We start from the raw sequence: 18,360 nt of genomic DNA on the forward strand, positions 1-18,360 counted from the left end.
CAGGGTTGGGAGAGCCAAGTGGAAACCTCTTTGTCAAGCAGTTTTCTTTGTCAGGCATTTTGGGGAGAAAGGAAACAAATGGTGAGGGCAGCCAGAGAGTTATCTGGAGAGAGGAGCGCTGCAGTGGGAGAGGCAGTGTTGTGACCCATGGGAGACGCAGTAAATGCCTGCATGAGAAGGGATGTAGGTCAGTAGAAAAGGACAGTGGTACAGAGCCCTTTTTGTGTTGGAGGATTGGAGGGAAACACAAGAGGGGGAAAACCCAGAGGATTCCCATGCACACGCATAGCTTCTTATCTGGCTTAAGGAATGATATGAATTGTTACCAGTTTCTGCAGTGCCTTTCAGGTCAGGTGGCTAAGGGGTGACAAAGCCAAGGATGATCATGTGCCCAGTTTGGTGTGATGGTATCTGGACCCATGACTCAAAGGGGACTGGTACACTCATCCCGATTGCTCCAGGAGAACCTGGTAACAGCCCTTGCCATGTGTCGCTCTCTGTATCGGTAGCAGAAGCAGCAGCAGGACATAAAAGCTCCAATTCCCAGCTCTGGGTCTCCGTCCAAAAGGCCACGTGTGGCAGGCTCGACTGAAGCACTAACGTAAGCAAAAGTCAAGAGATTTGTGGAGTGCTGAATTTACTTTTTTTTTTTTTTTTTTTAAAAAAAAAAAAAAAAAAAGAAGGACGGCTTTATTTTAAGAAATGCAGCTTTAGATCTCCTTCAGGATATGACTCCTTGCTGCCCATTTTGGCTTTCTGGTGGATCATCAGCCATATCTCGTGATTGCGTTTAAGCTCCGCTTCTGTAGCAGACAGAAGGAAAATGAGGAAAGGCTGGCCAGGGCTGCCGCAGGAAATCTGCCTACCCCAGATCGCTTTCAGCTGCATTCATGAGACAGCAATTTCCAAAGCCCTGTTTTCCCTGTCCAGTTCTCATTTAACCCAGAAGTTCCCAAGTGAGTGAGAAACTGGGGGGTTGAGGTTTTTTTTTTTTGTGATGGCAGTGCTGCAGTGTGGGGGATGCTGGCAGTAACGTGGAGCTGGTGATGAGGCTTGTGGTACCCAAGGCTGAATTACGAGCTCAAGCGTGTACTTATTTCTTCACCTTTGGTTTCATTAGTCTGCATCTGTGATGCTATTTTTGATGACTGGCGAGCTCAGCCAGCACTAGGATTGAAATAAGGGCTTATTTAAAGCCTTGTCGATTCTTGGCTAAGCCCGTATGCCTCAGGATATAAATATCCATTGAAATTAATGCAACGGGAAGATGCACAGATCCATGTTGTCTGGTGTAAATAACATACAAAAATGCAGTACTTACTTATTGCTAGCCTCTTAGTGTTTGTTTTGTTGTTTCAGTATTGCATTGTGGATAAATGAGCGTGGGCGAGCTCTCTTCTGGTGTGAATGGAGGTGGTCAGTGGATGCGTTCCAGCTTACACAGAAACCTTGGACCCTTGACATTTGTCTGTCTGTGTTTATATAGTAACCTCCTTTTCACAAGGAGGTTGTTATGCTCTGTAGGCTCTGGGAGGTGGCGATGCTTCTGCCAGCCTGCCACCCTTGTTTTCCCTTCCAGACTGGTGTGACCATGGGAATGGATCCTAAACCCATCCCCAGTTTTGAAATTTCCCAATCTCTCCCTGACTTCCTACTGGTGCCGACCATCTGGCAACAGGACGGCGCCGTGATCCCGAGCTGTGCCGCAGGCAGGCTGCCTCGCCTTGCCTGGCCTCTTGATGTGCAACGCCGGCTGCTTTGAGTCATGGAAAGAGATTAGTGGGGAAGTCGATGATTTATTTGCCTAAGCAGGCACTCTGTCTTACCATAGCCCTTTCCCAAACGGAAAGGTCTACGTTTTCCAAGTGTTCAAAGCCTCTTCCACTGCCGTTCCTCCTCCCACTCAAAATGTGCCGTTCACGGAGCCTCTCCTGCAAACGTCAGGTGCTTTTGCTGGGAGATTGGCTGGTCTGGTACAAAAATGATGCTCAAGCAGTGCCCCATGTCAGTAGGGTTTGACTTCTTCTCTCATAAGCAGATGGTTTTGGTGCATCCACCCCTAGGGAGTACAAACAACATGTGGTTTCTGCATTGGGGCTCTCCGGATGATGGGCACAGCAGCCAGGGCTCTTTAAAGGGATGGCACCAGGGACTCTGGAAATTGCTTGCTGTAACTTATTTCTCTTAATTGGTTTTCCTGTGGGGTTTTTGTGGGCTTTTTTCAAACTAGTTGTTCAAGTAACCAAAAATGACAAAAGCACAGCATTTTGAAGTTCCTGACCCAAAGCCTGGATGTGAGAATGGAGGCACAAAAATAAGTGGCTTGATTTAATGGGTACAAAATGCAGTACGACCTTTCCCCTCCTGACTTCTCAGAAACCAAGAAACTGGCTTGAAAATCATGAGGAATGTTTTTTTTCTTATATGGTAGGCACATCAATTTCATTTTCTAGAAGGTGGGAAAAAAAGGAATGTTGGAGGCGCTTGTTTTCAAACCCTTTCTCCCCCTCCATAAAAGCTGGGGTGATTTCTTATTTCTTTCAAAAGAAAGCTGATATTTTTGCATATTTTTTTAGTCCCCAGAAATAGGGGGCTTTAGGAAAACCACTCGCAAAAGACCTAGCAACATAGGTTTTAAGGCACTGAGTTTCAGACCTCTTGGTGCAGCAGCAGTCAGTGTGATTCCTAAAAGGCAAACAGTTATCGCGGAGGGCAGGCGGGCTGTCGCGCCGAGCGCTTGGCCACCACGGGGTCCCGCTTTGCAGTCTGCTGTCAGGAAGCCTGGGATGAAATCAGGGTCAGAGGCTGGAAGTTTCTGCCAGAAGCTGCTATCCTGATTCCTGCTCTTCCAGCAACAACCCCACTCAGGGACCGGAGCTGCGGCACAGGGCGCGGGTGTCAGGCTGCCGGGGTGAGGGCAGAGGGGATTTGGTCTGCGGCTGTCGTCCCGGCGGGCAGCTGAGGGGGAGAGGCAGAGGCGGCTGGGGTGAAACGAGGACAGTTGGACGCCCTGCCAAAAGGTGCCTGAGTGATGGCGAGATGTGCAGCCCAGCCAGGGCACGGCAGTGGGATGAGGGTGCATTGTGAGGTGGGGAGGGAGATGGAGGGACCAGCTGGGCTGTAGGTCTCGGCCCACCTTGGTGGCCTCCTTGGGAAGAGAGTGCCTCCAAGCAGTGGTGCACCCCATGGCTCCTGCCCTGCTGGATCCCAGACTAGTCCAAACTTAGTCTGGGGACTGCTTTTCCCCTTCAGAAGTATTGCTTTCCTCTGCTACACCCTCCCAGCGTGTTTCTGCAGCCTCCCTGACATGTGTTTCTTGTTAGTCCCCCCAACAATCAAGAGCTGGCTGGAAAGTATGTTATCAAATTCAGAAGGAGCATTTAATTTCCCAATTAGATCTGGATCTTTTAAACATCTAAGCTTGTCTCATTTCAAGGATGGGAACAGAAGAAAACATCTCTTGTTATGTTTGGAGAACATAATTAATGTCTTTTGGCTTCACAAACCAGCTTTAATAGAGAACATGCAAACCCAAAGGGTTCAGGGGCGTTAAAGTCCAGGGTAATATCCTGCACCTTGAGACTTCTGCTGGTGCAGAGATGTCTTGAAACACACCCTCCTCGAGGACACATTTTCATCTTGGAAATGAAACTGGGAAGTGAAGCTAGGTTCATCATCGACACAGTGGTGAAAGGCTTCCCGCAGGCATGATCTTACATGGCATAGAGACTGCTTAACCACAACAGCACTGCATGTGACTGTAGGAAAAACTAAGACTGGAAACGTGTAGCACATTTTTCTGCAAAATACAAGTACCAGATAGCACTCTGCATGCTGCAGACCTCAGCTCTGGGTCACTATCACCAAAAAACTTGCTGCCACATTACCTTGGGGCTCCTCTCAGGTTGTGTCCTGAGCAAGAGGACGAGGTGGATTCCCATCTCTGGTGCTCCAGGTGGACGTTGAGAAGTGGGATGACTCTTGTCATGCCCATATGAGAAATAAATGTATCCCACTCACCACGTTTCTCCAGTCTTCAGGATGTGTGGGAGATGAATGGAGAGCACCAGAAGTGGAGCTCGTGGTGTTTGCAGGAGTGGCCACTATTTCAGCCTGATGCAGGCAGTGAAGACTGTAACATCTTTGCCGTTAAAGGTCAACATGGAAATTCCCACTCTTGGCACATTCCCCATGATGAGCTTCAGCCAGTGACTTCTTGCACGTTGAGCCAGTGTGGCCGAGGAAGAAAACACATTTCAACATGTTTTTAAATTTTAAGCTTATACCCCACAATTAGTCACTCTCATATAGAAGTGGTTTTTCTTCATACAATTCAATAATGAAACTGCTTGCTTTAAGATGCTGTTTCTTAAATTTTCCGATCACAGTGTTTTAATAGGATGCATTATTTGGAAATGGCTGTTTTCCTTCCCCAGGACAGTCATTCCAGGCTCCTTTCCCAGCCTGCCAGGGGCTGGAAGGGATATGCAGTCTTTCTAGTCTCCTATACTGGCCTGGCACTGATGGCTTTAAAAACGGAACCATTTCATGGTCCAGAGACAGATTTCCAATGGATTTGCATCTTGTGCTGGTCTCTGTGGTGTCCTAGGAGGACTGAAATAAGATTCCTAGGAGGAGAAGTAAGAGCCTCTGCCCAAGTGCAGGGGGGTGGCTGCTACCCAGGTCAGGACTATAGGGTGGTATGGATGCAATCAGCTTGCTGCTCTTGGCCCTCAGAGCTTAAATTCAAGCATGAGCACATTTACTAAATGTCATATACATGGATTCCCAATGGCAGCTGCTTTGGATTTCTTGAAATAGTGCCTGTTTAAGAAAACCGTGATTTATAGATAATTTGGACACATGCATTGCCTTGGAGGCATAAAACTTCTGCTGTGTGTGAGAGCCTGACCACCTGAATTAATTGTGAATAAAAGCCAGCCACCCCATTTGATTTGCTTGTGAAGCAGAAGGTGCAGGGGTCCCTGCTCTGCAGCTGCGCCCCAAGCAGCAGCAGTGCTGGGCCTGGCTTTGTCCATGGTCTCAAAACCAGAGCTTTGTAGGGAAGGGGCAAACCAAACCTGCCTGTACGGATGTGTCTGGGGAAAGGGCAAGGCTGTCATCATGAAGGCAAACAGAGCGATGGCTTTTTAATCGCCATCAGATGTAAGCAGGGAAGGAGGTCACCTCTAGAGATCTTGTAAACATCATCTCCTCTGTCTAGTAATGTTTGAGTTTGCAGGCTGGATCCAAAGCAAACGGTGGGAACACAAAAGAGGCTGTAGGAGGGCGACTTGTGATGTGCTGGGACATATGAGATGCCTAGTAAAACAGAAGGTTCTCCCATGACTTTTGGCAGGGGATATATAGCTTGACAATCCACAGCGTCTCTGGTAATCTTGGAGTAATGGGAGTGGCAGGGAGATCAGCGGTTTTGTGCCAGTGAAAGGAGCGTGTATATAATTTATCTTGTCTGAGGTGCTTGAGGCTGTTTCCAGTGGGAAGGCTGAGCTGTAATTAGGTTGCTGATGAGCCTCGTATACAAACCCTTCAGTTCTATAAACTATGCCTTCAAAGGCATCCCTTCTCCTGGGGACTGACCAAGGAGGAATTCAGGCAGTATTTCCAGCAAGCTGATGGATGTCTTTTTGAAACCATATGCTCGGCAGCCAGCCACTCCACTTACCATCGCTGAAAGCCTTGAAGCATGTTGACTTTCTCAGCCTGTCGCTAAACCCTTTAGCTGCAAGAGGGTGCTTCCATAGAGAAGTGCCCTTACCGGAGCAGTTTCTTCATCCACTGCTGCTGTGAGCTGCCCTGAGCTACTCCCTGGGGGAGGTTCAGCTGGTCCCAGCAACCACCGTCGTACTGGCTGGGACACAGAGGTCTCACTTGGACACAGGAGGTGGTGCTTGTTGATTTATTTTTATTAAGGTGTTTTAAGGTTTTGGGGAGTACTTCTTAAGTAAAACTGTTAGGAAAGAAGGGTAGGAAAATCCTTATGAAATGGTCAACCTGCTAGGCTTTTTGCTGCTAAATCCTAGGTTCAAAACCAGCAAAGAAGCACTGCTCCATTCCCATCTTCCTATCTCTTGATGTAGACAGAGAAAGAAGAGATTTATTTGTACAAAACACCAGCCAGCCTAGTAAAGAGAGAAGCCCTCTCAAGAGCCCCATCTATCACACCATTTTGAGGACCCAGCAGTAATACCAATCTCCAGAGCTCAGGGTCTGAAGTGAGCAGGAAAGCATGGAGCAGGAGAAAACTTCTTGTTGAGTGGTGTGGCCTCGAGAAGACTAGGCTGGAAGCATGGCTTGCGCCCCCCATTTACTGGCACAGTGTCTCTGCTAGCAAAATCCCATGCCATAGCAAGACTGAGCAGAAAACTGGCCACAGTCTGGCTCTGCCACCTCCTGTCCAGCTCACGCGTTGAGCAGCGAGATCACATCGACTCTGCCACATCCTCTGGTGCCACAAAGTGTTTGTCCACCCAGTGGCATGCCTCTGAGATGGGCACATCTGGTTTGAGAGGTGGTACTTCAAAAGCTGCTGCCAGAGACCCTTCATCAGCCTGAATATTTTTGCTAGCAGTGGAAATCATGGCACTAAACTGCACATAACCCTCCTATCTCAGCCAGAGCCTTCAGGTGGGCATGCGAGTGAAGCCGAGCGATGCTTAGGAAGCGTGGGGGGCTGAGTGGCAATGATGCTGCTCGCCTTCTGTGGAGGTGGGAGGGGTAAGTGCTGTGCAAATCCCAGTTACACGGTGCTGGGCACAGGGAGGCAGAGGTGGGGACTATTCACGCTGTGGGTAAGAAAGGCTCACAACAACATGCTGCCGAAACGTGCTCTCAGGTGTTAATGTTTGCTTGGTGGTGTCAAGCACTGAATGGGGGGCAAACCAGGAAGGTGCCAACAGGTACCCTGAAAAGAGGGGGGGTACTTGGGAACACTCATCCAGAGAGAGGAAAATAAGAGGGTAAACAAGTTTTGACACCTGGTCAGAGCATGCGGTCTCTATCAGCTAATTGTCTTTGGACTCTGCAATAGTAGATGGTTGTTCCTCACGTGGACTTGGGGTGGAAGTTGTCTCCCACAGTTGCAGGATTTGTGTGCTCCAAGGGAGCTGCCCTGTACTCCCCATGGCCACCATCACTGCCAGTGCCTCCCAAGGGCAGTTTGTGCCTCTGTCCTGGCCACTCGGTCCCACGTAGGAAGGGAGAGGTGCCCACTAGTCTTGAGCGACTACAGAGGGAAGCTGGAGGAGCTGCGAGCAGATATTTTTGCTGCTAAATGTAGATAATAATTTGGTATCTAGGCGTTTCCCACTGCCATGTCTTTGTTACTCTGCAAAGTAAGGTCTCTCTGGCAGCTTTTCCTGCTGAGCCACTGGTCCCTCCTGTGCCGCGACATCTGCAGCACCCAGTGCTGGCTCGGGATGCTGCTGATGCCTTCCCCCTGCTCTTGCCTTCAGGCCATGGAGAGTGTCACTGCGGGGAGTGCAAGTGCCACGCGGGTTACATCGGGGACAACTGCAACTGCTCCACCGAGACGGAGGGCTGCGTTTCCAGCGATGGACAGATGTGCAGTGGCAGGGGCATCTGCGTCTGTGGGAAGTGTCAGTGCACCGAGCCGGGGGCTTTTGGAGAGACGTGTGAGAAGTGTCCCACCTGCCCAGGCGTCTGTAGCACTAAAAGGTACTCACAGGGAGGTTCAGAAGAGACTTCTCGCTGGTAGAAAGGGCAGCTCTTTGGTTCCTGGGAGACCTTTCAGCTAAGGAATTGCTCCTGCTTCACTAAACAGGGGTGATTAGCCCCAGACAAGACTACCACTGCTCAGAGCCCGCACTAAGCAACCTGAGAGTATCCCAGGTAGAGAAGTAGCAAGTGTTGCTGCTCAAGTCCTCATGGAGGTTCATGTCCCTGTTCATTTCCAGTGCTGTCCTGTTCTGCAGAAAAGGCTGGCAAGCCCAGTTTTGCTGCACCCTGAGCTGAAAACATCAGGGCCCAGAGAGCTGCAAGATGCAGAGGAGGGGAGGCTGGGGATGTTGGAATGACAGAGGTGCCCTGAGCATCAGCCTCAGACTGGTGCAGAGCAACAATGCCATCTGCCTTGATCTTAGGCATGATGGATTTTGCAGTAGCTGACGTGCAGCTCCTGACATCCAAGGAGCAAACAGACCCCAAACCTACCAGCTGTTTTGCACCTTCATTGGATCCCCTAGTAGAATAAATCCATCCTTGAGGTGGAGATGCTTGGCTCTGAAGTTGCTCTTTCCTTGTGGTACAGTTGCGCAGCCACCAGACCAACACCCAGGGATTCCCTTTCTGAGGGGTGAATCCCTTATGTTCATGCGGTTTCTGACAGGTACTTAATCTTCCCTTCCATGTATCTTTCTGCAGGGACTGCATTGAATGCAAGCTGTTTAACTCAGGAAGACTGGCTGATAACCAAACCTGCCAAAAGCACTGCAAGGACGAGATCATCACCACTGTGGATGTTCTCGGTAAGTAAGCAGGAGCAGGACTGCAGACAGTGGGAGACAGTGAATGCAGAGTTGAACTCTTAACCAAACCAAAACATATCTGTAAATAAAGCATCAGGGAAAACCTGATATTTAGAAATGTATATGTGTATGTGGTATGTACATGTGTATATATGTGACATGTATGACCCTCTCTCCAGGCTGTAATCTATACTGAAGTAAAAAACCCTTTGATTTTAAGTAACATCTTAAAATCAAGGTTTGTGAGGACCACTACTGACAGTGCAAGGAGTAAAGAGAGTAGGATGAGATCAGATAAGACACAAGATTAAATGAGCCGTGAGAGAGTGCAAAAGGACAAAATATCACCCAAAAAAGGCATTCTCAAATCTTCTGAGAATTCATCTCGGAAAAAGTGAGCTTGTAAAAGAAAGCAAAGCTGTTTTGGAGATCATGAGTTCTGCTTTGGTGGAACTGACTGCTAAAAGTGCCCCTGGCAAGCTCCTCTCCTGCCGTTCGTGTCCTCTTCTAGAGGTCATCTCGCACCTGCATCTCTCGGCAGATGACTTTCTCCCCCTTCTTTTCAAGCTCCATTCTGGGAGTCCCAGGTTGCTATCAGGAGTAGAGGGGACCCAAATTGTGATAGCTTTAATCCTGATCCTGGCCTTAGCAATACCCCTTGGAGGGAGGGATAGAGATGAAGCAGAGATAAATTACTTCCCACATCTGACATTTCCTCCTCTTCCCGTATTTTATAGATGTAGGAGTGCTCTACCTTGCTTGTCCTTTCTCTCCCTTCCTCCCAAGCTGCCTACAGGCAATATATTTCCCACTGACTCCTCTCATATCCAGTGTTTAGCTTTTAAATTACCACCAACAGGGTTTCCTATCCTTCCCTTTAGGAGACTTGTTCTCTTTCTCTCCATCCTCCCTGCAGTTTACTGGGGAGTGCACCTACACCAGCACACTGCAAGGGCCTACCAGGGCACTACCAACCTACATGAAGCTCCTTCCTGATGCCTGACTAGCCTGTGTTTCTTAGAAGCTAGCACATACTGGAGATTAAAGCTCAACTCTCCTACCCAGTTGTTGCACCATGCCAAAGCCAGCTTTTGTGCTGCCTGTGCCCTGTGAGGTGAGGCTGGGCTGTGGTTTGCCAACCCCTCTGCATGGCTTTGAGAGAACAACACAGCCAAATTTCTGTTTCAAGACATTTTGGGGAACTACTGTTATTCTTCTGTTGAACTATTGCAGTCAGATTGTGGGTGGTGCTGAGCTTTTGGTAGCTCAGGGCACTCTGCGACTTGGAGATCTGGGTTACTAGGCAAGGAAATAAAGCAAAATATTCCTAGCGAAAGTGCTTGGGGACTACAGACTTCCTTACAGGCAGACTCAGCCAAATCCTGGTGTTCAAGTGCGTTTGTGTTATGCAGCATGTGTTAAAAATCCCTGCTGAGAGGCTGAATGCTGATACTTGTCACAGAAGTACTGGCAGTGGTGGATAGGACCTTCTTAAATATAGAGTTGCAATGAACACATCCTGGAAGATCCCACGTGCCTTTTGGCTCTGGGTACGAAGCAGCCGGTGCTTCAAAGCTTTGTAGAGGAGAGGCATCTGTCATTGGACTCATGAGCCACAACAATGCCTTTTGGGAGGTTTATATGGCTTGCATTGGATTCTGCAGTATTAAATCTCCATTCTTGATGGTTCCAGAGAGGAGCTTTCAACACGAGGGGAGCGTGACAGGTCCAGTGCTGAGCTAAACCTGCCAACAGCACACATCAATGGACCTGAAAGCTCAATGGGGCCATTGCACCGCTCTCTGTGGATGCATGATCTCTGAAGCCTAGTGAAGACCAAGAGATAATTATTATTGACACTTTCATCACCATATCTTTTTAGGAGAATAATGGTGAAAAGATGGGATTGAAAACAGCTGGGCCTGAAGGAACTGAGATTTGCTGCTTAACTCGGAAGGGCATTAGTCAAGAAAAATGGAAACTTTATTGGTATTAATCTAATTAGTACTTTGCTTTGTAACAGTCGGCACTTCTCCAGCCCTGCTTTTCATACACCAGGTTCTCCTGTCCCAAGGTAGGAATAGCTGAGGTTTGTTCACACCAGGAACCCTGTCAGTACTCACCAGAGACACAGTTGTATCTAGAGCTGTTGAAATGGAGGGTATTAATTTTTCGACTGAAAGCAGGTCAAAGGCATCGAAAGGAAAGACAGACAGGAAAAAGATAAGGGACTGGAATAGCAGTGGTCATTAATGTGATCATTTTTCAGTGTGACAGACAGGCACAGATATGAGTGAGGAGGAGAGCTGTGGGAAGCATTTTCCATGTGCCTAAGACAAGGTCACATCTTTGCCAGCCAAGGGTTCCCAGATCCTTTCCTCTCCCATGAAACTCTCAGCCCACGCAGCCCTACAGCGGTGTGCTCCTGCAGTGCTACGTGGCGTGGCTGGACACGTTGCCTCATCTTTCTCCGGGCACTGTCCCTGCAGCAGGGACACCCCACGAGCTGTGGCCATGAAGGGCAGTGGCTCTGCTAAAATCACCCCTGAAGCTAGAGCTGCAAACCTCAGATGGTGGCTTTGCTGAAACTTTTAAGTGGCTTTTGTGAAGCAGCTTTCCTCGGGAAGCATCTTATAGTGACCAGAGCAGCGACGGGCTCTGCCTGGCGCTACGGTATGTTAAACAGGCAAACAAACAGTGCCCGTACTGCTGTGGGAATCAAATAGTCTCATGCCTTGCAATTCCCCCATCTCTGCACCCTCCCCTCCAACCAGACCCTCCCTTCCCCCCTTTCTCCCCCCTCCCCTCCCCATATTCCTCTTCTGTCTCACTCTTTAAAAACAAACTTCTCAACTGTTTCCGGAGCTGGAGCCATTCAGCACAGCTGGAGCACGAGCCAGCCATGGGCTGCTGCTGCTGCTGGCCCCATCCATGTCCTCACAAGCTGAGACTGTGCCCCTGGCTTTCTCTTCAGCTTCCACTCTTCAAGAAATGTAGCAAATTAAGAAGAAAATAGCATTTATTGACAAAGCAGACTTGTGCGAAGAAAGAGTGTGTGTACGTGTGATTTTGCATTTGTTCGCCATGCAGTGTTTGCCAAGTGCTATGTTTTCTTGAGCTGTAAGTCTGGATACTGCTTAGTTATAATTTGCACAAATCGTGATCAAACTATGCTACTTTCCAGGCTTGCTCCCCATTCCTCCACTCCCAGGCACCCGTGGGAAGCCCTGCTCAGCTTGCAGGGGAGTATTCTGCTGATTCCTAATATTGAAGCTGCCGACTAAGTCAACCAAGTGCCATATTGCAGCTTTAGACATATCCTGTTAGAAAGGGTGACTAGTTCAAAATCAGGGGAACGCATGGCATTGCAAATTGTTAGGGGGGAATTAGCTTAAAAAGAAGAGGGTGTTGGAAGCATTTGTGTAAGAAATTAGGATACAAGAGTTGAGCAGACTTTAGGATTTTTTTAAATATATTTATATTATATTATATTTATATTATGTTATATTATATTATATTACATTATATTATATTTATTATATTATATTATTTATATATATATATTAAAAAAAAAAATAAAACTCTGGATCTTGTTCCAGAAACGGATGACCCGAATGCAATCCTCTGTGCCTACCCGGTGAACGACTGCGTCATGAAGTTCACCTACTTGGAGCTTGCCAGTGGGAAATCCAACCTCACCGTCCTCAAAGAGCCAGGTTGGCCCTCCCTTGGGTTTCCTTTTAACAGCACAGGCTGCCTCGGGAGAGGTGGTGGGCTGCTGGGGAGCCTGTCGGGTTGTGGAAGGGCTGGTTTCACTGGCTGCATGAAGGCACATGTGAGCAGATGAACTGGGATGATTTAAAATAAAGTGTTTTGCAGTGCTCCAAATGCTCGTAACTTAATAAAAAAGGACTCTGAGAGTGAAACATGCACCTGAGCTGCCAGCATTGTTAGCAAGTGGCTGAAGGGCTTTCTGCCAGCTTGGGATGCTGAAACTAAACCCAGCCTATTTATGTAGCAAAAAGCATGCCTTGTATTGCTTTGGAGATAAAGTCACTGGGAGCAAAAAAATCAGAAGGGGACACCTGATGCTGCTGCTGGCTAACTGAGGACGTTAGGCAAGCCCCATACCACCCACGGATTTCTGCATTGCGGAAGAGCTAGCACTGCTCTAGGCAATGTAAGGGCTGTGTGTCCCTGCTCCCCTGCCTGGGGCTGACACAGACAGCTGTGTTTCCCAGCATTATTTTAATTGCATGCAATGCAGTTTCTCAAAAAAAAAAACAAAAACCATGTGGTGCTGCAGGATGAGCTGGAGAGCACCCAGCAGTAGCTGCTTGTGATCTGCTCTGGTCCTCTGAGGCACAGGCCAGTATAGGAAAGGCTGAGATAATGCACATTTTATTTCATTTGTGCTGCGGCTTGCACTTAATTGAAAGACCAGTTGATTAGCTGACAGTTAATGTACTTATTTGAAGTGCCTGGTGATCGCCTGCCTCCATGCAGGCCAGAAGCTGAGCTGGCTGTTGCCAGAGGCACCGTAAACCTCTGTTTCCCACGTGGGTCACCCGGCATTAAAACCAGGCATCCCTGTTGGACAGTGGCACTGCAACACTGTGCTTCCCCCGAAGCACTACGTGACATCCCAGCTCTGGTGACATCCGTGAGAGCTGTGCCTTTGACCTGCCTCTATCCAGGAATTTATTTCATAAAAAAAAAAAAAAATAAATAAATCCCTGTGGTTTGAGAGAGGACTGTTGCTTTGCTGCTAGCACTGCCCTGAGGTCACTTGCTTGGTGGCTGCGGTCCAGACCATTACATCCCAGTATCCTGGTACGGTATACACTCGCACCAGAGCTAATTACCTTCTCCCCTTCATTACCAGCGTGCAGCTCAGCCCCCAGCACCGTGACGATCGTGCTGGCAGTGATCGGCAGCGTGGTGCTGATCGGCATCATCCTGCTGGGGCTCTGGAAGCTGCTCGTCACCATTCATGACAGACGGGAGTTTGACCGATTCCAGAGTGAACGCTCCCGGGCCAGATATGAAATGGTGAGCCCGGGGTGAAGGTGCTGCTGGTGTATGGGGGGGCTGTCGGGATGCGCTGGCAGCAAACAGCTCTGCAGCGATGGAGAAGGGTGGCAGGAGCGAGGGATGCGGGTGCCCTGCAGTGCCATGCAGCAGGGCTTCAGGGACCAGTGTATTATGCTGCCATTCCCCTTGCAAAATTAGAAATATTCTGCAAAATTATGCCCAGCCTTTGATTTCATCATGTATTTCCCAGCAGTGCTAGAGGGCTGAAGGAGGCAAGGGAGCGGGGACCAAGGTCTGACTGTGGTAGCAGCCAGGTTGGTCAGGTCTATGAGAGAGCCCTTCTGGGAGGCTTTAGGTGGGGCTGCCCAGCATTTGAAGGCATCACCTGTGCCTGCTGACAGGACAGAAGGTGGGTCTGATGGACAAAATATGGATGAACAGCACTGCTTTGGGATCTGAATGCACATTTCAATCAAAGGCAAATGCAGTGGTATCTCCAAATTAATTGGTGCAGGAAGGAGGGATTATACACGTTTTCACCATGATATGGATTTTGTTCCTTACCTTTGTTCTTTTTGTCCACTCATTTCCCCAAAGGCATCCAATCCTCTCTACCGAAAGCCCATTTCCACGCATAACGTAGAGTTCACATTCAACAAGCTCAACAAGTCTTACAACGGTACAGTTGACTGATGGGGTCTTGGCACCTGGGACTGCTGTGGACAATTGCTTGACTGTATGTGCTGCTTCCCCACTTGAAGATGGGATCCTCTTCAGGGGTGAGAATCCCTTACGACAGGACTGGTCCATGACCAAAGCCTGTTATTTGCACAGTAAGGAGAAAAGGCCGGTTCATTCTGGAGGCATGGATGCAAAGGCAGGCTCCCCGCCTGTGCTGATGGATGCCAAGCTGTGTGCGACTCCATACCCCAGCTTACTGGATGCATTAAACCTGCCAACTAAGTCAACGAAGTGCCATATTGCAGCTTTAGACATATCCCGTTAGAAAGGGTGACTAGTTCAAAATCAGGGGAACGCACGGCATTACAAGTTGTTAGGGGGGGAATTAGCTTAAAAAGAAGAGGGTGTTGGAAGCATTTGTGTATGAAATTAGGATACAAGAGTTCTGCAGTCTTTAGGATTTTTTTTATATAAAAAAACAAAATAAAACTATTGTGCATATATGATGTTGTGAGTAGAATTCATTGTTTCTTTGCTGAGCCTCCCACTGACAGACTGAATGGGGGCTTGCTCCTGCAAGCACAAATGCTGCCGCCTGATTGATTTATTAATAGAGCCTTATCGGTCAAAGCATGGCTATAAAAATAGGAGCAGGAGCCACAGAGACTGCCGCAGAAGATATGTTGATTTAATACCCTGATGTTGACCCAGGGCACGGAGTGCCACAAGGAGCTCCTGCTCCGTGCCAGCAGTGCTAAACAGATGGGAAACTGCTGGGAGCTTGAGGGAAATGGGAGTTTAGGCTGAGGAAACTAAACACCCTTTCCTTGGAGTGTGCAAATAGGTGTCAGGCCTGGGTGCCTGCAGGAGGGCAGCTCATCCAGACCTCTAACTTTTTACCACTATTTTGCTGTGGGGTCCAGCGGAGCCCAGCTGGAAAAGCAGGGGAGCCCTGAGATTTTGGCTTGAAAGGGAGCTGGATAAAACCCGGTGTTGTTGCTTCACAACATACATGCTTTGGTTTTGTTGGTGTTTTTTGTTGTTTTGTTTTTTTTTTTTTTTTTTTCCCCCAAACTGTTCCCCCAGCCCCATCTGTTTTCTTCTGGAGCCGGGGTTTGGGTTACCCTGGCTGACAGCTGCAGCTTCAAACCCATGCAGACTGCAGTGGGGCTGCAGCTGCTGGCAGGAGAGTGAAGCCAGAGCAATTGCTACTGCCTGCTTTTTTTTTTTTTCTTTTTTCTTTTTTTTTTTTCCTTTTTTTCTTGTCTCTTTGCCCTGAGCAGATCATGCAATAGTCAGCTGAAGGAAGCTTGCCAGGGAAAAGCAAAAAACAAATGGTGTTCATTGTTTTGACTTGCTCTTCTCATTGGAAAAGGGCCATGGGCCCATCCTTCCGGATTTTTTTTTTTATTATTTGTTTTGCCTCTATAAACAGAAGCTCTTATTTGCTCAGTATAAACAGCTCTCCTTCGAGAACTTTATTGTCCCCCCTCCTCCCACAAACAGCACTGAAGAAACACAGCAGACCACACTAAAAATAGCTTGAAACAGGGAATTTTTCAGGAGTGCAGCAAGTGGCACATTGGCAGCAAGTGGCACTGATCAAGTGGGGTAAAAAAACCCCAAACAGATTACATCTGTACCCTATTCTATTATATCTGCCCAAACAGGGAGGGAGAGTGCATACGTTCTGAAAACAAGTTCAGCAGCAGATTCTGGTTAAATGCTGGTACTGCCTTCCTGTAACCCGCCTGTGGGTGGGCTGGGGGCTGCACTGCCTCCTCCCTGCTGCCCACAAGCAGTGGGACAGGCCTAAGGGCTGCAGATGGGCAGCTTTTCAGGGCTCCACATCTCCTGCACGATACTGAAGCCTGGGCCTAACTAAGTTTGCAGGCTATGTTGCATAGTGAATACCTGGGACTAATGCTGCTGCCTAGGAAGAAGCATCCATGGGGCAAATTCGTGCCCAGTGCCACATTGGCAAGATAGTTTTCATCACTATCACAAAAGAGAAATAGAAAACAGTCAAAAAATAATCATCACAAATAGAGCAAGCTTTAGCTTGGTTCATGTGACTGCGTCTCACAAAAGCCCTACTGCCCCAGGCATGGAAAGGGAGAGCAGGAAGGGAAGTGGAGGGAAAGGAAGGGCAGGACCATTTTAAATAAGCTTTGCCATACCAAGCAGCAAACTGAATACAGCTCCGCTGCAGTTAATCTGCAAGGGACCAAGCAGTTCAAAAACAAAACCAACCCCTTTGCTTTCTTCCTTTGCACTCCGAAAGGAAAGGCACGGGCAGTGCCCCTTTCCCCCTGCCTTTTCCTTGCAGATTACCTTTACACTTTGGCATTTCCCAGCACGCTGGGTTAGTGCTGAGAGACCGGACAATCAAGACAGCCGTAGGGAGCTGAGGTTTGACACGTTGCTAAGGGGTGGTTTGGATAGGGAGAGTGCAGAGTTGGAGAGGGAGGGCCTGGAGATAGGACTGCAAGTGCCCTCCTCTTCTCGAGGGGAGACTGAGCTGTACAGCAAACTGGCCTGCAGAGTAGCCAGGGAGTCATGTAGGGAGCAATTAGGTGAGGGAAGAGTGCCACAGGCCAGGGGCTCCAGAAAGTGTAGCAAAAAAGAAGGAAATAGGGTTGGCTGCTGTCAGCAAAGAGCATCCTGCTGCCCACGGCGCTGGGACAGGCAGCACAGAGCAGCACCACGGGTGCCTGTGCCCATCCCATGGATGACAGCAGCTGCCATGCCTGGGTGCAGAAAGGCTTCAGCCTCCAGGTCAGACTTTCTTCATGGCACGTCTACTATCCAAAGGTACCACAGAAACTTTATGTAAATAAATAAAAGAAACAATTTGTTGTTTCTAATTCCTTAATTCCTGTAGGCTCTGCCCCTCAAATTTAGCTTCTCCACAAAGTTGTAGCTAAAAAAAAAAAAACCAAAAACAACAAAAAAAAAAAGAGGAAGTGATGATAAGAGCAAGAAGGCTTTGCTTTACTGTGCAAGCAGATCTGCCTTTACCCTTTCAAGGTTACTGCCAAGCGCAGTCATGGGAATGGTGTATTTCAGTCAGCAGCAGTTTATTTGTGTCTGTAAATACAGGCAGCCTGACCACAGCTAGCATTCCTGAATGAAAACTACAGCAGAAGGCATCAACGGGTCACACGTGACGGAAAAATGTCAGCGCTTGTCTGGCCAAACTGGAATCCGGATGCCATTGCAACATCAGCTCCTCCTGTTTCCCCTCCCACAGCTGGAGGCTGCTGCTGCGCGGGCACTGGGACTGGGGCTCACCAGAGTGTTTTCCCTGGGCTACTGGTATTTTTGAGGGAGAGACCATCACACCATGCCTTGTGAAAAGTCAAGGCCAGTGGCAGCATTATTTGCGTTGTTAATTGTGGAGATACACTGGAGCCCTTGGCTGTAAAACAAGCCGGAGTGAGGCATGCCAGCTTTTCATCTTTGCCCTGTATGGTGGAGGGAGAAGGCGCTCAACAGCTGAAGGCTAAGATCAAGCTCTAGAAAATGAATGCCTCACACTCTTCAACCTCTTTAACCTTGTATTTCTCCAGCCACGTGGAAAGCGAATGAGCTAGTGTTTTTAGGTGAGGGTCACAAAGATTCCTGGAAAGAAATACAAAAGCAAGATAACTGACTACCTCTGCAGCCCAGCAGCATCTCCTGACCCTTATATTCCAGCATCATCTCTGTATCTGAACACACGTTGAACTGGAATTGACTGTTGTTCCTCTGTCTCCTCTTCACTGCCAGCCTGCAAGAAGCCAAAACAATACAATAGAGTCACAGGGTTTTATTTCATCCTATCCCTTTCTCCATGCCCACTAGGTAGTGCTGGTATCCACTGGATGCAGACCAACAGAAAATCCTCCATTCGACTGTCACGACCCAGAAGGGTTACACAGCCTGTGGTGGGCAAAGGTTGCAACTGGGGGTTCGCAAGACTCTGTCATTCACCGGGACAGGGAGGATTAATTTCCTAAATTACTTTATTGCATTTTTTACTACAGGTTATCACTATCAAGGCATGTGCACTTATGATTAGTATACCTATCTACAAATCACTACAAGAAAGCAAATATATATTGCAACAGCAGCACAATCAATATTAGTAGCAAGT

The 18,360-nt window shown here is 48.3% G+C and overlaps 1 protein-coding gene across 1 annotated transcript in view; it reads left to right on the top strand.

The window, feature by feature from the left end:
- ITGB5 (integrin subunit beta 5) overlaps positions 1-14,723 on the top strand; it is a 63,390-nt gene extending 48,667 nt beyond the window's left edge. Inside the window, 5 exon segments of the mRNA XM_033003402.2 lie at positions 7,476-7,698; positions 8,404-8,507; positions 12,107-12,223; positions 13,393-13,559; positions 14,139-14,723. Of these exon segments, the coding sequence (XP_032859293.2) occupies positions 7,476-7,698; positions 8,404-8,507; positions 12,107-12,223; positions 13,393-13,559; positions 14,139-14,234 (707 nt within the window). The 3' untranslated portion in view covers positions 14,235-14,723.
- The last annotated feature ends 3,637 nt before the right edge of the window (positions 14,724-18,360 follow it).

The sequence above is a fragment of the Tyto alba genome, unplaced genomic scaffold, assembly GCF_018691265.1.
Source record: "Tyto alba isolate M040663 unplaced genomic scaffold, T.alba_DEE_v4.0 Super-Scaffold_7, whole genome shotgun sequence".
In the NCBI taxonomy this organism is placed as follows: Eukaryota; Metazoa; Chordata; class Aves; order Strigiformes; family Tytonidae; genus Tyto; species Tyto alba.